Source organism: Eubalaena glacialis, chromosome 7 (assembly GCF_028564815.1).
Source record: "Eubalaena glacialis isolate mEubGla1 chromosome 7, mEubGla1.1.hap2.+ XY, whole genome shotgun sequence".
Classification (NCBI taxonomy): Eukaryota; Metazoa; Chordata; class Mammalia; order Artiodactyla; family Balaenidae; genus Eubalaena; species Eubalaena glacialis.
In genome coordinates, this window is record NC_083722.1 from 65,627,149 (window position 1) to 65,644,598 (window position 17,450).

At 38.7% G+C, this 17,450-nt stretch overlaps 1 protein-coding gene across 1 annotated transcript in view; it reads right to left on the reverse strand.

Annotated features, from left to right (window-relative positions):
* The window catches only part of TOPAZ1 (testis and ovary specific TOPAZ 1), a 68,159-nt gene extending 51,320 nt beyond the window's left edge, over positions 1-16,839 (reverse strand). The window contains exons 1-4 of the mRNA XM_061195259.1: positions 16,635-16,839; positions 13,569-16,035; positions 2,656-2,717; positions 1,575-1,702 (exon numbers count right to left, since the gene is read on the reverse strand). Of these exons, the coding sequence (XP_061051242.1) occupies positions 1,575-1,702; positions 2,656-2,717; positions 13,569-16,035; positions 16,635-16,839 (2,862 nt within the window). The remainder of the gene's footprint in view (positions 1-1,574; positions 1,703-2,655; positions 2,718-13,568; positions 16,036-16,634) is intronic.
* Positions 16,840-17,450: the final 611 nt, after the last annotated feature.

Genomic DNA, 17,450 nt, shown 5'->3' on the forward strand with positions numbered 1-17,450 from the left:
ATAACTTATAAAGGATGGAGTTGCCTTTAATAGAAAAGGGGAAAATTACAGGAACAGCTGGTTTGTGGTAGGGTAGGGGACATCTAACAGGAGGTCAGTTTTGAACACGTTAAGTTTGAGAAGTGTAACTGGACATCCAAGTGGAAAAATCAAGTAGACAACTAGAGAGAAAGGTCTGCAGCTCAGAGACGAAGTTCAAGCTGGAGATATCAATTTGAGAGTCTTAGCACACAGATGGCATTCAATGCAATGAGGTTGGATGAGACCATCTAAGGAGCAAATCTAGATAGGAAAAAAGAACAGACTCCTGGTCTAGGCACTGGGTCGCTCCAACATGTAGAGGTCAGGGAGATCAGGAGAGACCAGCGAAACCAACTGGGAAGTTGCAGACAGACAGGACACTAGGCATGCATGTTTAACCTGAAAGCCATGTGAAAAAAATGTTTCAAGGAAAGCGTGATCAACTGTTAAATACTGGTGATAGGTTAAGTAAGATTAAGACTGAACTATGTCTATTAGATTCAGCAACGAGCAGGTCACTGGAGAGTTTAAGACAGGTAGTTTTGGTGGAGGTGAAGGTGAGTATCTTTGGAACTGGAGGAGAGAAACTGGGGATAGAGGGTCTAGACAAGTCTTTGGAGAAATAGGACAACAGGTGAAAAGGAAAATGGGACCATGAAAGTGTATTTTTGGTTTTGTTTGAAGATGGGAGAAAAGCATGCTTATGTTGAAGAGAATGATCCAGTAATGAAAGGAGAATTACTGGAGTGTATTTTAAGAGAGGGAAGAGATGGATTCTAGCACACAGGTGAAGGGAATAGTCTTGGCCTGTTCACCCAGTGTAACAGAAGTGAAGCTGAAGTTTTGGGAACAGGTGCAGGTAGGTGGCCTAATGTATTGGTAGGAACTTAGGAAGTTCTTTTCCAATTATTTCAATTTTCTTGGTAAAATAGGAAACAAGGTTGTTAGCTATGAGGACAAATGAGGAGGAATAAGGAGAAAGAAGAGAACATGAGATAGTTGTCTAGGAGTCAATTAAATTATTCAAAAGGTTAAGACAATCATACACATTATCTGGCAGATAATTGATACCCCAAATTTTCTCCATAGCATACACCAGTGGTATGTTCCAACATCAAGTTAGGTTTAGCTCCGATTCCTATGCCTTCTTCATCTGTGGTCGAATAACTGATGCTTGCATTCATAGCACTCAGGCACTATGATATTCTAAAACTTCAGAGGAGATCAAATGATATTCAGTACTTTGTACTTAGTGAGGCAGGAAGATATGTAACAATTTAGAAAGATTTACATAGGTTTGAGAAGAACTTTAGGATTCTAAAAAGCTAAATATATAATTAAACAGCACACCCCATTTTCCCAGACAAGTGAAACCCTGTTAATACTGTGCTTACGGCAAGCATCAAGCAGTATGTCCCATGGCCAGAATGACGTGACTCTTTACTCAACAAAAAGGCCATTCCCTTGTCACCTGACAGCACTGCTAAGATGGACTTCTGTATTTACCACTATCTGGACCAAGAAATAAGAAAATGCAAAAGATTCCCTAGTACCTTTTCATCCAAGTCTGAACTTTTTGTGTGTTCACTGACGTCTCCCAGTTTTTCATTTGAAGAAGTCTCATTAGTAACTTCACCTAAGGAAATGTTTGCACCTTTGGAATCATGTTTTATCTCACTTGCTGAAAAGAAATAATATTCAACTGTAGAAACTTTAAATGACAAAATAACCAAGTCATTTAAAGATTGTTCTAAAAATGAGTTAGAATTCAGAGACTCTTCTAAAGTCCAATGTGACAAATATGAAGCAGCATTTTCAGCAAATTATACATTTATTCCTCCCTCTCTATCAAAATAACTCCATTACATGGTATAAAAAGAATTGGCAGTAAGACAAAATTGAGACATAAAGATAAATTTAAGAATCTTTCTTGATCATGTCCAGCTATTTTTCAATATATTTTTAAAACTTGAAAGTTTTTGAAATTAACTTTCAAATTATTTCCTGTAAAGATTCAGTTATTTAAATTTAGGATTAGCTATTATTAAAAAAATATTAAGGGGGCTTCCCTGGTGGCGCAGTGGTTGAGAGTCTGCCTGCCAGTGTAGGGGACGCGGGTTCGAGCCCTGGTCTGGGAAGACCCCACATGCCGCGGAGCAACTCGGCCCGTGAGCCACAACTACTGAGCCTGCGCGTTCGGAGCCTGTGCTCCGCAACAAGAGAGGCCGCGATAGTGAGAGGCCCGCGCACCGTGATGAAGAGTGGCCCCCACTTGCCACAACTAGAGAAAGCCCTTGCAAAAAAAAAAAAATATTAAAAAGGACTCAGATTTAAAATGTGGTACAGCTTAAATATATATTTCAATTTCAAAAATGAGACTACAAAAATTGCTAAGGTCAATTATCTTTTGTAGATAAAGCCTAACAAAGTTACTTATTAAATAATCAACTGGAAAATTTCTCAAAATCTGATCTGCCAACCAGGCAAAACTGAGGAAAACTGACAAACTGTAAAACACGGTTGACAGACTCTAAAATGAAAAGCTTCCTATTTTAATGAATTCATTCTGACTATGCCTAAATAGAGATATAAAAATACTTCAATATTACACATTCTGAAAATGTCAAATTTTACCTGCTGACAAGGAAGCACAGATCTCTGACTTCATCGATTCAGGATCCAGTACAGGGAGTTGTCTATTATAAAGCAAACAGAGCTTACACATTATAACATATTCTAGCAGAATTATCCACTCTGCTAAACATTACACAATACTAGCTTTAGCAGCTGGTGAACATCAGCTCAAGTCCTCCAAGGCCAGAGTACTATTCTGGGATAGCACACCCAAGCAGATTCTGCATTTGGTTCTTTAATCACATTCGCCACAATTGTTAGGGAGTGCTGCCACTCAAACTTTGTTAGAGAGAACTGATGACATTATACCAAGCATTTAAAACATTTTTAAAGTATTACACCAATGCAAGATAATGTTTACCTCCTACTCTTAAGCATGTGTATGTATGTCTTACCGCCAATGTAAAAGGAAGAGTGTGAGAGCAGTTTGAGTCTCTTTTTGTAGTCTCTGAAGACAACCTAAGGTCTAAAGGTAACAGCTATGGAGATCAGAGTTAAACCAACCTGGGCTCAAATATTGTTCTGCCACTTACTATGTCAACCGTGGCAAAATTATTTAAATTCTTTGAGTCTAACCATATCTGTAAAATGAGAATACCACCTACCCACAAGGTTATTGTGAGGATTAAATAAGATAAAATGTTCTTAAAGCCAATGGCATAGGCTCAACAAATGAAAACTACAGCTATAGGAGCCACTCAGAAACAAATGGCCAAACACTATTCCATTTTTAAAAACTTGGACAAAAGTATATAAAAGTACACAGAATAAAATATAATAGGACTTCCCTGGTGGCACAGTGGTTAACAATCCGCCTGCCTGGACAAGAATAAAGATGCAGACATAGAGAATGGACTTGAGGACACGGGGAGGGGGAAGGGTAAGCTGGGACGAAGTGAGAGAGTAGCACTGACATATATACACTACCAAATGTAAAATAGATAGCTAGTGGGAAGCAGCTGCATAGCAGAGGGATGTCAGCTCGGTGCTTTGTGACCACCTATAGGGGTGGGGTAGGGAGGGTGGGAGGGGAGGCGCAAGGGGGAGGGGATATGGGGATATATGTATACATATAGCTGATTCACTTTGTTATACAGCAGAAACTAACACAACATTGTAAAGCAATTATACTCCAATAAAGACGTTAAAAAAAAAAGTAAATGCATTTATATAACTTTAAGTTTATAGACACATGTATGAAAACCAATGGCTTTTTAAATGATATGATATTATACTTTGTGAGAGGGATTTTCCTTTCAAGTTTCAATGCTACCTCAATTATTCAGAACCTCAATTCTGCTTTGCTAAAAAATTTTCTCTGAAAATAGCATCGTCTTTGATTTTCTGCTTTCAACTACCTTATCATTAAAAAAAAACTTGTGTATATAACAAAAAAAAAAAAAAAAAAGGAATCCGCCTGCCAATGCAGGGGACACGGGTTCGAGCCCTGGTCCGGGAAGATCCCACATGCTGCGGAGCAACTGAGCCCGTGCGCCACAACTACTGAGCCTGCGCTCTAGAGCCCGCGAGCCACAACTACTGAGCCCACGTGCCACAACTACTGAAGCCCGCGCGCCTAGAGGCCGTGCTCCGCAACGAGAAGCCACCGCAATGAGAAGCCCGCACACCACAACGAAGAGTAGCCCCCGCTCGCCGCAACTAGAGAAAAGCCCTCGCGCAGCAATGAAGACCCAACGCAGCCAAAAATAAATATAAAATAAATAAATTTAAAAAAAGAATGGGAAAATAAAATTACAAACAAGACACAAATATATACAAATCTCCTCCCCCAATTCATACCTCTGAACTCATGTCTACTAGAATATCTCCATTTCAGTATTTCAAAGGTTTCTCCAACTCAACATGTCTAAATTATTTATTTATTTATTTATTTATTTATTTATGGCTGTGTTGGGTCCTTGTTTCTGTGCGAGGGCTTTCTCCAGTTGCGGCAAGTGGGGGCCACTCTTCATCGCGGTGCGCAGGCCTCTCACTATCGCGGCCTCTCTTGTTGCGGAGCGCAGGCTCCAGACGCGCAGGCTCAGCAATTGTGGCTCACAGGCCCAGTCGCTCCGCGGCACGTGGGATCTTCCCAGACCAGGGCTCGAACCCATGTCCCCTGCATTGGCAGGCAGACTCTCAACCATTGCGCCACCAGGGAAGCCCCAACGTGTCTAAATTTGACCTCATGACCAGCATCCCTCCCCAATCCTGCCTGTTTTCATCAGAGAATTGTAATGCCCTTCTTTGAAACGAGAAACCAGGTATCATCCTTAACTCCTACCTCTGACCTCGCCCCCATTTGATTAATCAATCTTCACTTCCTAAACCTGTCTCAAATCCACTCCCACTTCTGGTTGAAGTCACCACGTCCTTTGGTCTAATTATGACAATAGCTCCTTGCCAATTTATTCTCCACACCAGAGCTATCATGATTTTTAAAATGTAAATCTGATCAAATTCTCTACTTGAAGTAAAGTCCTTCAGTGAATCCCTATATGCTCTAAGGATAAAGTTCAAACTCACCATGAATTCTAGTTCGTCTAGGATGATCTGTGTATGCCTCTTATCCTGGCATATTAATTATTAATACCTCCCCCCCATTTCCCTCTCAAAATTTTTGCAGTTCAGAAGATCAATTCTATGGTCATCCTATTTACAAAGCCCTGCACGACTGAGCTTTCTGCATATTCTGTAGCGTCATTTCTTGCCACCTGAACACTAAGCCATGGGATGTTATTTCTGTCTCTCAGTTGTAACATGCTCTTCCCTGCAGGCCTACCTATAGACTACTCCTTCCCTCTCAATTTTCTACTCACTTTTTTTCACCTATTGTCTAGATCCTATTCATTCTTTAGTGTTCAACTTAAATGTTACTAGGGCGAGGAAGCCTTCAACACCTTGCACTTTTCCTACCATATTTTATTGTATTTGCTTAATCATTTGCAGCCCTTGATAGACTAAAAGCTCTGTGAGAACAAGGTCCATGTGCATCTAGTTGCTCACCATATAGTCAGCACCTAATATCCTCCTGGCCAGACACTAGGGAGACGCAAATAAAGATGCCTGTCTCCTGTCTACAAACTCCCAGCATAGGAGGAGGTGCACATGCAAGCAGACATAATATACTGAGATCTGTGCCAAGAGAACTACTGGAACAAATCCCTAGAATAATATCTCAGATGTGATTTAGAGGACAAATGATTGAAAAGAAAGGAACTTCTGGGTAAATAAACACTTGCAAAAGGATTCAGATAATGACATATTGTGGAAACAGTGAGCTGCCTGCTCTGCTTATCTTTTATTAGCCTCTCCCCACACTTTCCTCCCCACCGACCCCATAGCTGCCAAAGAGAGAATGGATGCAGATCCACCAAAGAGCCATAAAAAGCCATGCCAAGCAATCTAGACTCCATCCTCAGGTGGCTGAAAGCCACCGGAGCGCTGTAAGCAGTCACTGGCAGATCAATTTCTACTTCAAAATATTACTGTGGAGGAGGATATACTAAGAGAGTTCAGGAAGATTAACCAGGAGCTAATTGCAATAACTTAGAAGAAATATGAATAAGATAGTAGCAGTGAGAATTGAGAGAAAGGAAAAACCATGAGAGATATTCAAGGTAATAGCATGAATAGGATTAACTGACTCAATAAATAGAGAAGAATTGAGGGCTGTTTCTAATTATACTGAAAGTTACATTCACAAATAGGTACAGCCCAGACACACAGAAGGTTATTCCTTAAAAAAAAAAAAAAAAACCCAAACCCAAAAAAGTAAATAAGTATAGCAAGTGTACTGCTTTAATTTCAAAGTATTACAATAGTATTTTTAATACTGCTGGTACAGTTCATAAGAGTGAGAAATTTTTTACTATGAATAAGTAACTTACAAGGAAGGTAAAATTGCACATGCCACTCTTGTCAGAAGTAATTTAGTTTTGTTTTGAATTTGCAAGACACAAAGAGATACGAAAAACTTAAATTCATCTAGATTAGGAAAAATAAAATTGTAACCCCCGTAAATACATTACAGCTTTGCATTAGTGGAGTAGAAAGGGGGAAAAATGAAGGGTAGAAGGAGGAAAGGAGAGAAACAGACTTGGGTGAGGCTACAGAATACAGGGAAGCAAAAGAGAAGATCTGAGCAAAAAGGAGAGGAGAATAAGAGAGGCTTCTGAAGAACTACATAGATTACATCAGGTTTATCCTCTAACAGAGCATTTTTCAAGGGGGTGATGAAATTTAATGGGTTCCAACCAGGATTTTAAAATAAAACAGAATAAAATACAAAATACGATACTAGACCACATGTAGTAAGGGAAATACTATTTTTATAAATCTATTGTCTTACATATTCAGAGGTAGGTACCAGACTGTAATGTAAAATGTATCTTTAGTATGGGTAACTGACAAACAGGTTTGAAGATGACAGCTCTAGAATAATTATTAGCAGAAAAAGCTTGAAAACTAAGAGAATGTTATTGCCCAAGAAAAATTCAGAATGTTATTGCTCAAGAAAAATTCAGAAAAAATTCCCAAGAAAAATTCAGAATGCCCAAGAAAAATTCAGAATGTTATTGCTTCCTTTTGAGATGCTAACTAGCTGAATGCAGTCAATGCTCACTTATTTACACATTCACATATTGTTTGTGAAAAGGACTACCATAAACTTACTGGGGCAATTATTCTGCACATAACAGTGGCCAAAAACAGAAATATTACAGTATCCAATTCACTGGGCCAGAGGTTCCCAAGCCTGATGCCAGGATGTGAGGTGCTCGGTCTCCTGATATTACAAACAATAACTCCATCAAGTACAGTACCATTTATTTCAGCAAAAACAAACAATGGTTTATGTGGTCCAAAAGAGAAAAAAGTAAAAATCAGAACGATGCTTCTTCATACTGCACCACCTGCTACTTTAAAGAGAAGGATGAGGGCTTCCCTGGTGGCGCAGTGGTTGAGAATCCGCCTGCTAATGCATGGGACACAGGTTCAAGCTCTGGTCCAGGAAGATCCCACATGCCGTGGAGCAACTAAGCCCGTGCACCACAACTACTGAAGCCCGTGTGCTTAGAGCCCGTGCTCCGCAACGAGAAGCCACCGCAATGACAAGCCCGCGCACCGCAACGAAGAGTAGCCCCTGCTCGCCGCAACTAGAGAAAGCCCGTGTGCAGCAACGAAGACCCAATGCAGCCATAAACAAACAAATGAATTAATTAATAAAAAAAATAAAGAGGAGGACGAGATGAGAGAGGAAAGGGGTCAAAAAGTAAATAATGTTCTGTGGCAGTCTATAGAATAATGGATTTGAAGCCATGTAAAGAACCAAAGTGCCACTCTTCCAGCATGCTGTTCTGGGGAGGGGAGATCGACTTTGAAGCAGGTTGCCCTGTGTCCAGATCTCAGCTCTGATACTTACTAGCTGTGTGTCCTTTGGAAAGTTAGTGACTTTGACTCAATTTTAAAGATAGGGTCAGTTTCAATCTCAGAATTGTTCTACTTATGAAATAGCATAAGTAATGTATCTAGCACAGGGTAGACACTAAATGTCAGTTCTTATAATTAAGTGTACAATTGTGCATTACAGTTAGAGTGCCTCAGATATTCAGTGGAAAGGGAGAATGGAGTAAGATGAGCTTCTTGAAAGACAGGCCAAGGAGTCTAAATATATGAGGGAAAGAAAGAGAATGACCTTTACTTTTGCTGGAAACCATTTTTTGGTTTTGTTTTTGGTTTTTTTTTTGGTCATTTGGTATTGTAAACCTGGTGACAGAGGCCAATCTCTTGGGGAACAAACTGATTCCCCAAGATTCTGAGAAAGTAAGTGGGGTGGATTTCTTGAGACAATATAATTTACCCAGGATAGATCCATGCTAGGCATGGTCTAATGGGACTCAAATGCCTGAGCAAAAGTAATAGGCTTTTATTTTCTGTACAGTGGTGCTAGATATTTTCCCCCCTAGAAGTTTATTATTTACCGGCTCTAGAATGTACAATGGCTTTTCACGGATTGAAATCCAAGTTGCAAAGGTGGTATAAATGATCCAAACTGATCACCAGCACCAATTCTATACCAAGTTCAAATTTTGATGCCTAATTTTCCAACCTTCTTAGTCTGGTATCACCCTACTTATCAAGTCTTATTTTTACTATTCTTAAACATCTATCTGCTTTAGAAAAAAAGGATTCACTGTCTCCATTTACATATATTCCAATGCTTGAGAAACAGCCTACAACATAGTAGGAATTGAAACCTTAATTCTCTCCCCTCCCTCAATGTATGAGTGACTCGGTTTACAAAGGCAAATGAGACATGGACATTTCCCACCCTCAAGAAGTCCAACAGTTTATGTGAGCCATGGAATACAAGGTATGGTACACAAAAGTTAAATATCTGTCTCACACACACACAAAGAGAAAATGATGTTCCCATGGAAAAGTGTCTGAGATATCTACTCTAAACCAAGAACTTATTATAGAGGATAACACCAGAAACAAAAAGGAAAGAAAGAAAGAAAAATAGAGAATATACACAAGAGTATATATTCTTGTGCAACTGTATTTACATCAGTGGGTACCAAGATGAAAATTAGCCTGTATTCAGTAACAAAAAATATGTTCTCCTCTCAAGACTTCACTGAACTCATTAAATGTTGCATCTACAAAGAAAATAAAACAAGACTAATAACTGTGTTTACAATAAAATGGGCAAATAAAACATATTTTATCAAAATTATTAAGGTCTATTAGATTAGTGTATGTTTTGTTGGCTAAAGTTAAATTTTCTGATTCCTGTTGTGTAATCAGGCCTGTTCAAGGCTCTTAGTTGGCTGACTCAATCTGTTGAGTTCCTAACTATGTGAAGATAAAAAAAAGTAATCATGTTATTTGGTTTTTTGCTATTAAGTTGTATGAATTCCTTATGTATTTTGGATATTAATCCTTCATCAGATATATGATTTGCAAATACTTTCTCCCATTCCATAGGCTGCCTGTTCATTTTGTCTAGACAAATAGTGTATGATCTCACTTATATGTGGAATCTAAAAGAAAGAACTCATAGGAACAGAGATGAATGTGTCAGCTAACCTTATTAAGGTAATCATTTTGCAACACATACATATATCAAATCATCAAATTGTACACCCTAAACTTACATAAGTTATATATCAAATATGTCTCAAATATGTCAAATATGTCTCAATAAATTTGGAAATAAAGAGAAAAAAGAAAAGTAAAAAAAAAAAAAAAGTCCAATAGTATTAGCAGGTGAGAGATGTAAATTATATCATCATGAAATCAGTGCCATAAGTGAGGTAGCAAAAGGTGCTGTGGGAAAAGAGAACGGCTCCTACTTCTGTCTGAAGAAGTCATAATCTGCCCTGCACAACCATATTCATAGCTACCTTTACCTTTTGCCCACATTTTCTTCATTATTTTTCTACCTCTCCAAACTTTCTTCCTTCTTCCCCCTTGTTAATCTAAATCAATCCAACCGTTAAGGATCAGTACAAATTTTGGCTTTTCCAAGAGGCCCTTTCAACCCTCTTTTCTAAACTACTAGTGTTCTTGTACCTCAGTTTACATATTTTTGTTTCAAACACATTAGTCCCCACTTCCCCAGCGATATAGTAATTCCCGTGAATATTTGGCAGATCCTTAAAATCTCAATGATACACTGTATAATATCACTTGACTGATATTTTAGCATATGTGATTGAACATAATCCTATATTCTAGTACAGATTAACTGTAGAGCACTGACTATTACAGACATTCTCAGATCTCTAACTATACTTACAGGCTAATTCAAAAGTTTTACCTATTTCACCCATTATATATGTCTAAGCTCATCAGTTCAAGTCTTAGGGAATTAGTTCTAATATGCTTCTAATGCTTTGGATTTTAATATGGACTTCCCCCACGGTGGAGATTGACAATGAACAAGTATTCTAACATAACTTAAATACCTTACAAATTAACTCATGTTTGTCTACCTGTTTTACCAATAAGAGGTAGTCCAGAGCTTCTGACAATTTCTGGGCATAGCCCTCCCATCTTCAATTTCTATTTCTGTAAAACAGAACCTCATTCTAACAGGTTTCAACCTCTCAGGGTCGTAGAGTGAGGAAACAGTAATGTACTAATTAGCAACTGATTGGTAAAAGGGAGAGAGCTGACATTAGAAATTATATTTTAAGTTTCATCTAGTTCTAGAACCATTAACAATTTTCTGTATAACTATTAGCAGACCCTCTGGTGATCATGCGTCCATTTTTCCCTGTTAAGGTTTATCCTAGCACTGTGGATGACTGTAAAACTGGTATTTCCAGTGCAGAAAAATGAAAATATTAAAATAACTACTGAGGAAATTTTAAAGTTTATTTAAAAACCAAAACTTCAGAAGCAGAGATGAAAGAAAAAGAAGAGCTAAAACAAGTATAATTGGTGCTCCTGCCATAAAAGGAAATGAAGTTACAATAATAGAAAAATTATCTGAAGTAAATTTGATACTTGGTTTGTCTTTTATATCAGGAAAGCAAATGCTGCTGTCTGAAGTTAGAACACAATTTTTAAAAGTCATGATAACAAAACTCAAACTTTTAAATAATCTTTCTTATTAACTTGGGAGAGACTTTTAAGAACTAATTTCTTGTTGTAAAGAAGTATATTGATTCAGCAGTTCCTTTAGTTTCACTTCAGTCCCTCCTTCCCCAAGTTAAACGTAAGTAAAATTAAATGTTTTTTACTAAAAAGTGGCATGATCCAACTTTTCTGAAATTATATCCACATATATTCCTAGATAGGCATACAAATTTTGAGTAATTAATTTGTTATTTTGGGTGGTGAGATTCCCTCCCTCTTACACTTTTAATATAATGAACACGTATCATTTTTATAAAATCAGCCATTATCCTAAGAAAAAAAAAGTATAAAAAACAAACTTTATGCCCAGTTTACATTTCTACCTTCAACTGCAGTTCATTGTCAACATCTTGTTAGCTAACAGAGATGTTTGCCTTTGAATGTAGGTTTTGCTCTAATTTCTCTTTGTAATCCTCAAAGGAAGCATGGTATAACAAGAGTTAAAAGCACCTTTAATTAACTACCTTTTATTGAGCTCTTACTATTCACCCAGTATTACACCAAAACCTGTCCCATCCCTTCACTGATTAATCTTCACGACCTTGAGAGGCAAGTACCTTCCCTTTTTACAGATAAGGTAAAATATCAATAATTTGCCTACAAGGTGACAAGAGCTATTAGGGAAAGGAAAAGATTCAAAAACGTAGGTCAGACTATAAAGATAAGTTCTTGACCACTAATTTTAAACTAAGATAGTTCAAATCCAGATTCTGTTACTAGCAGTGTGAATTTGGACAACTGACAACTTGTCATCTTCATTTTTTCCACCTCAAAATGGGCAGATTACCATCCTCATTATGGACAATTTTAAAAAATAACAGATAAAGCTCTTGGTCCTTCCTTTGGGATATAGAAAGTACTCTATTTGGTGATGTTACAAGTTCTTGTCACACTAGGAACATCAAGAAGAATGTAATATCACAAAAGTAACTAAAATTTATGAATACCAGACAAATTTAAGTCATGTACTATTGAATCTTAGTGGAAAGTGTTCATGTTTCGAGTCTGTTCACAGAACATTCCAATATTCAAGTACTGTAACATACAAATATAAATTAGAGCTTAAAGAATTATAAAAATTTAGTAAAATATGACATAATAGTAAATAAAATTTAGGCCAATCAGATAGGTCAAATTCCCGAATGAGAAGGTTATTACTTGGCTCCATTTAAAGTTGATTCAGGCAAACTCACTCTCTTTGGGGGCTAAGTCATCATTTAAAACCACCACCTTAGATGGATCTAGAGACTGTCATACAGAGTGAAGTCAGAAAGAGAAAAACAAATATCGTATATTAACGCATATATGTGGAACCTAGAAAAATGGTACAGATGAACCGGTTTGCAGGGCAGAAACAGAGACACAGATGTAGAGAACAAATGTATGGACACCAAGGGGGGAAAGTGGTGGTGGTGGGGTGGTGGTGGTGTGATGAATTGAGCGATTGGGATTGACATGTATACACTAATATGTATAAAATGGATAACTAATAAGAACCTGCTGTATAAATAAATAAATAAAATTCTAAAATTCAAAAAAAATAAATAAAAATTCTACTATTTATGGCAAAAAAAAAAAAAAAAAGAATCACCTTTACTTGCTTTTAACCAAGATGCCTATTCTATCCTTGCTGATATTAAAGCAACATTTACTCAAAAAAAAATAAAATAAATTAAAAAAAAAAACCATCACCTTAAAAGTAAAACCATGAAAAAAATTTTGTGCTTTTCCCCTCTGAATATTAGTTTCACTTTTGATTCGACTTTCAAGTTCTAATTCAAATAAACTTTTCCAAGGCTTCTCTGGTCACTGAAAAATGGATTTTTTATCTAACAAGGAAGTCAGTGAAAATGGGTTAAAATACATAGCACTGTTCTTAATACATAACTTGGCTGAAATAAAAGCATATCTGTATATTTACAATTATTAAAAAACATATGAAAATAAATTTGACTTTTGAAAGAAGCAATCTCAGTAATTTAAAAAGCCACTTTATAAACCACCATTTAAAATTCTGAACAGCTAATCTGCTCCATTATAATTTCAAATATATATAATTGTTTTATTTTGATTCTAAGTTTCAGCATTAATGACATTTCCAGGTCTCAGCAATTATACACTATATTACATTTAATAAATAACTGGGTTAAAAAAATAATGGAGCGTCAATGATCACTGAATAAATCAGTGACACCTAAGAGCAGAAAGTGCTTTGAAACCTGCAACAATAATCTGTACCAAAAGGCATACTTGAACATGCATACCTCAAGTCATCACTTGGTTCTTTTTTTTCTGGAAGTTCCATGTGCTTGGAGTCTGTTGACTGGTGCTCTTCGGCAACACTGGGCTCCTGGCTTATCATGGGAACCTCGGAAGTAAAAGACAGCTCCCCTTCATTGGAGACTCCAAAGAGGTCTGGGTCATCTTGAATTACATCAATTAAGAGGACATCATCTTCATACGCTTTAAGAATATCTGGAAACCCCACTTCAATTTCTGAAAAGTTCTTAGTCATTTTTCTACCACTAACTTCAGAGGAAACTGCTTTGAATGTTTCTTGTTCACTAGAGCAGAAGGCAGGACTTTTCTTTATACACCCAGGATCACAAGAAATAGTATTATTTTCAACTGTGAAAGAAACAGCTTCCTTATTAGAAACAATATTGCCTGGTTCAGAGATGTGGTTAGATGGTGTATTACTATTACCTTGCTTTAAAAAGCTTGGAGAAATAATACAGGAATTCTTACTGCAGTATGAGTCAGAACCAGCTTGCACTGGAATTACACTATTTTGTATGCTCAAAGATTGAGGTCCTGAAGTTACTGTGGTGACATTTTCTTTAGTCCTATTCTGCCTTACCTCTGCTCCAGATAAACTGTCAAGAAGTTCCAGGGGACTATATACTTCTCTCTCTGATGACTTGGCATTTATTTCTTTTCTTTTTTCTGTTTTGTTCTTAAGTAAGGGAATTTTAAAATTAGTCAGCCGTCCTGTGTTCAACATCTTAACGAAGTCTGGAACAACCAGTGTTTGCTTAGCAATGCATGCTTTTCGATGAATAGTTTTGCCTGTAGAGCTATTTGCTTCCTGGCCATCCTGGGAAGCCACTGTCAAATTCAGTTTTGTTAAATTCCCTCTATCTTTTTTTTTACTTCCTGTTAAGTTTTGAGTCACATTAGTTAATGGAGTATCTTCAGTAGTATTAGAAACTACCTCTGACGCACTTCTGCTTAGTTTCTCTGACTTCATTTTTTTATTATCATTGATGATAGGTTCCTTTATAATCATTAAAGTAGGTTCCACTGTAGAGACTGAAGATAAACAACTTAAATTAGAATCCAATTTCTCTCTACTTGAAGATTCACTGCTTGTTTCTGTTAGAGAACTTTGTAGCATCAATTTGGAGTCAGTTAAGTGAGTTTGATTTGTTTGGTGTTTAAGAAAATCATCTTGCCTAAAACTTTCCTGAGACCCAGGAAGAAAGTTATTTGACTGTGGCAAGGAAGTCTTTTTCCAACACTGGGCAGATATTCTAGCACATGAATAACAAGGCCAAGTTCTTTTGCCAGTCATTGGTATTGTTCTGTGACAGCTAAATTTAGATTCTTCAGCTTCATTCTTCGAGTCTTCCCTCGAAGCTCTCTTTTCAATAGGATGGCAATCGCTAGGTGACTTCACTATTGAGTTTTTCATCCACTTAAAATACTCCTCTGGATCCATGCTCTTACATCCTAAAGGCTCTGAAGCATTCTTTTTTTCTTCTTTTGAAAGTGGCTCAAGAGTTTTCTGAAACATAGGATTTACATGGTGTTCATGACTTGTTTTTTTCCCTGTTTCTGGAAGACTTAATAAATGATCCACTGGTGACAGCGTGTTATTGTTTACTTTTCTCAAAACTTTTAAAGGACTTTTTTTAGCCACTAAAGTCTCTGTTTCTTTACCTTCAGCACCTGTTTTGTTTTCTTGTAACACCAGCTCAGATTTGTTATACACATTAGAGAATTTCATCTTAATAACCATTTCATCTCCTTTTTCAGACACCTTCATCCTTTTTCTGGGTTTTCTCCCAACACTGCTCTCCTCTAATGAATGTTTATTTTTTTCACTTTGAACGCAGGAAAGCAAGCCCTTATTTTTACTTTGGTATGAATAATTTTCTTCAAGTAATAACTGATTTACTCCCATTAAGTTTTCTTCAGTTTGTAAAAGTTGAGGAATATTATTTCTGTCACTCTTATCTGCAAGACTCCTAGGGCTTTCTTTCTTTAACTCTGAGGAATTTTCTGGTACATGCATACATCCACCATCAGGTTTATACGCAAGGTTATTTTCATCATTACAACCCTTGGAATGGGGGAAACAACTGCAATCATGTAATTTTAAAATGGAATTATTTTCTACTCCACGTGACAAGCTGTTACAAGAATATTTTGGAGTATTCTTGTACAGTTCATCTTGGAATTCAACCTTACTATTTTGTGTAGCCTTATTTTCAGTTATTTTGAGAGATGGGCGTTCTAAGCTTTTAAATTTTTTAATTCGAATTCTTCTTTTAATACTTTTTACCAAACCTTCCTTACCCAAAGACTGCAAGAAAGCCATACTTTGAAATTCACTGCATTCCACTGTTTGGAAAGATTCCGAACTGGTTAATGATTCCTTTCTTACCAGGTCAATCCCTGGCTGTGGATCATCACTTGAGGCTTCAGTAACTTTTCTTTTTTCCTTGGCTGATCAAAACAACAAAACATACCAGAAAAGATTTTACATTGAGGAGGAAAAAGCAATACCACTTAAAATAAAAAAAAATTGTGAAGCCATCCATTTTTATTTCCCTGAATAGCTGTATGGAAACATACGTTTGTTTTTAAATCAAAGACCTAATTTCTATTAAGGTCCCGTATAAAACTGTATAAATTCTAAGGCAGCTGAATAACCTCTAGCATCATCATTTCATACAAGCCAAAGTGAATCACTAGTAGGAATTCCTTTTACAGAACTTCTGAGCAAGGGATCCTAACAGGACAAACACGTTTTAAGCGAATTCCTGTTTTTTTCTCTCCGGGTCAACCGTGTGCATCAGTAAAGCCCATGTAGATTCGAGTGAAACGCTAGTGGTAAAACACGGGTGGAGGAGAAGGGGTGCAAAGGCTGGAAAGGGAGTGACCTCTGCATGCTTCCTTACTGTGTCTTCCCGATTGCAAGGGGAGCTCCGCCTCCTTCGCTGCTTCTAAGCCCGGCCGGTCCGAAGGGTCTGAAGAGCCCACCTGGCCCCCCGGCCCCTCCACTCGCCGCCTCGCTGAGGCCTTCCCGGCCCCGAACGCCTCACCCGACTTGTCACTTTCCACCTCTTCTCTCCCAGACGCCCGGGCCACCATCCTCCTCTTTTGCCTGCTCTCCTTGCGCCCCCCGGCCTCAGGGCCACAGCCTCCCGCCTCGCCTGGTCCAGGCCGCCTGCCTCTCTTCCTCGGGCCTCGCGCGTCGCCTTCACGCCCCGGGGCCCTCGCGGGCCCCGAGGTCCGCGACCGCAGCATCCGCCCCGGGCCGCCCGTCTGCCCACCGAGGCCCGCCACGCCCGCCCGCAAGAGCCCACCGGCCTCGCAAAAGCTGCTCCGGCCGCCAGGCAACCGCGGCCCTCAGCCCCGTCCCGCCCCTACCCGCCGCGCCCAGCCGCCAAGACCCCGCGACCGGAAGCGGAAGTGGGGTTCGCGATGCCTGGCTGGGGCAAGCGCGGCAAGGCCCAACGGGCGGAAGGACCTCGAGCCTTTGCAGCCAGCCTCTCCACGGTTCGTTGCGGGGCGTGGGGGTGGAGCCTTCCAGTAGGCCGGACTCTCCCCCCCTGGCCACCTCTCGCGCCTGGTTGCTCGCAAAAACCGAGTGGCTTCTAACTCCGCCCCAAGTCTCCTGGGGAGTCCCTTTCCATATGCCTTCCTGACATCCTATACGCACCTCAAACTACAGTTGTGCAAAACTGACCGTACCTTTCCTCACGGGCTTGCTCCTCTTGTGTTGGTGGATGCGTCACCGTCTACCCAGCTAAGTCAGAAACCTAGAAACCATCAGAGATACCCTTCTTTCCACTTCATCCCTCGCATCCACGTTCATTAGGTCCGCTTGATTTGACTTTCTCTGTTTGTCAGCCACT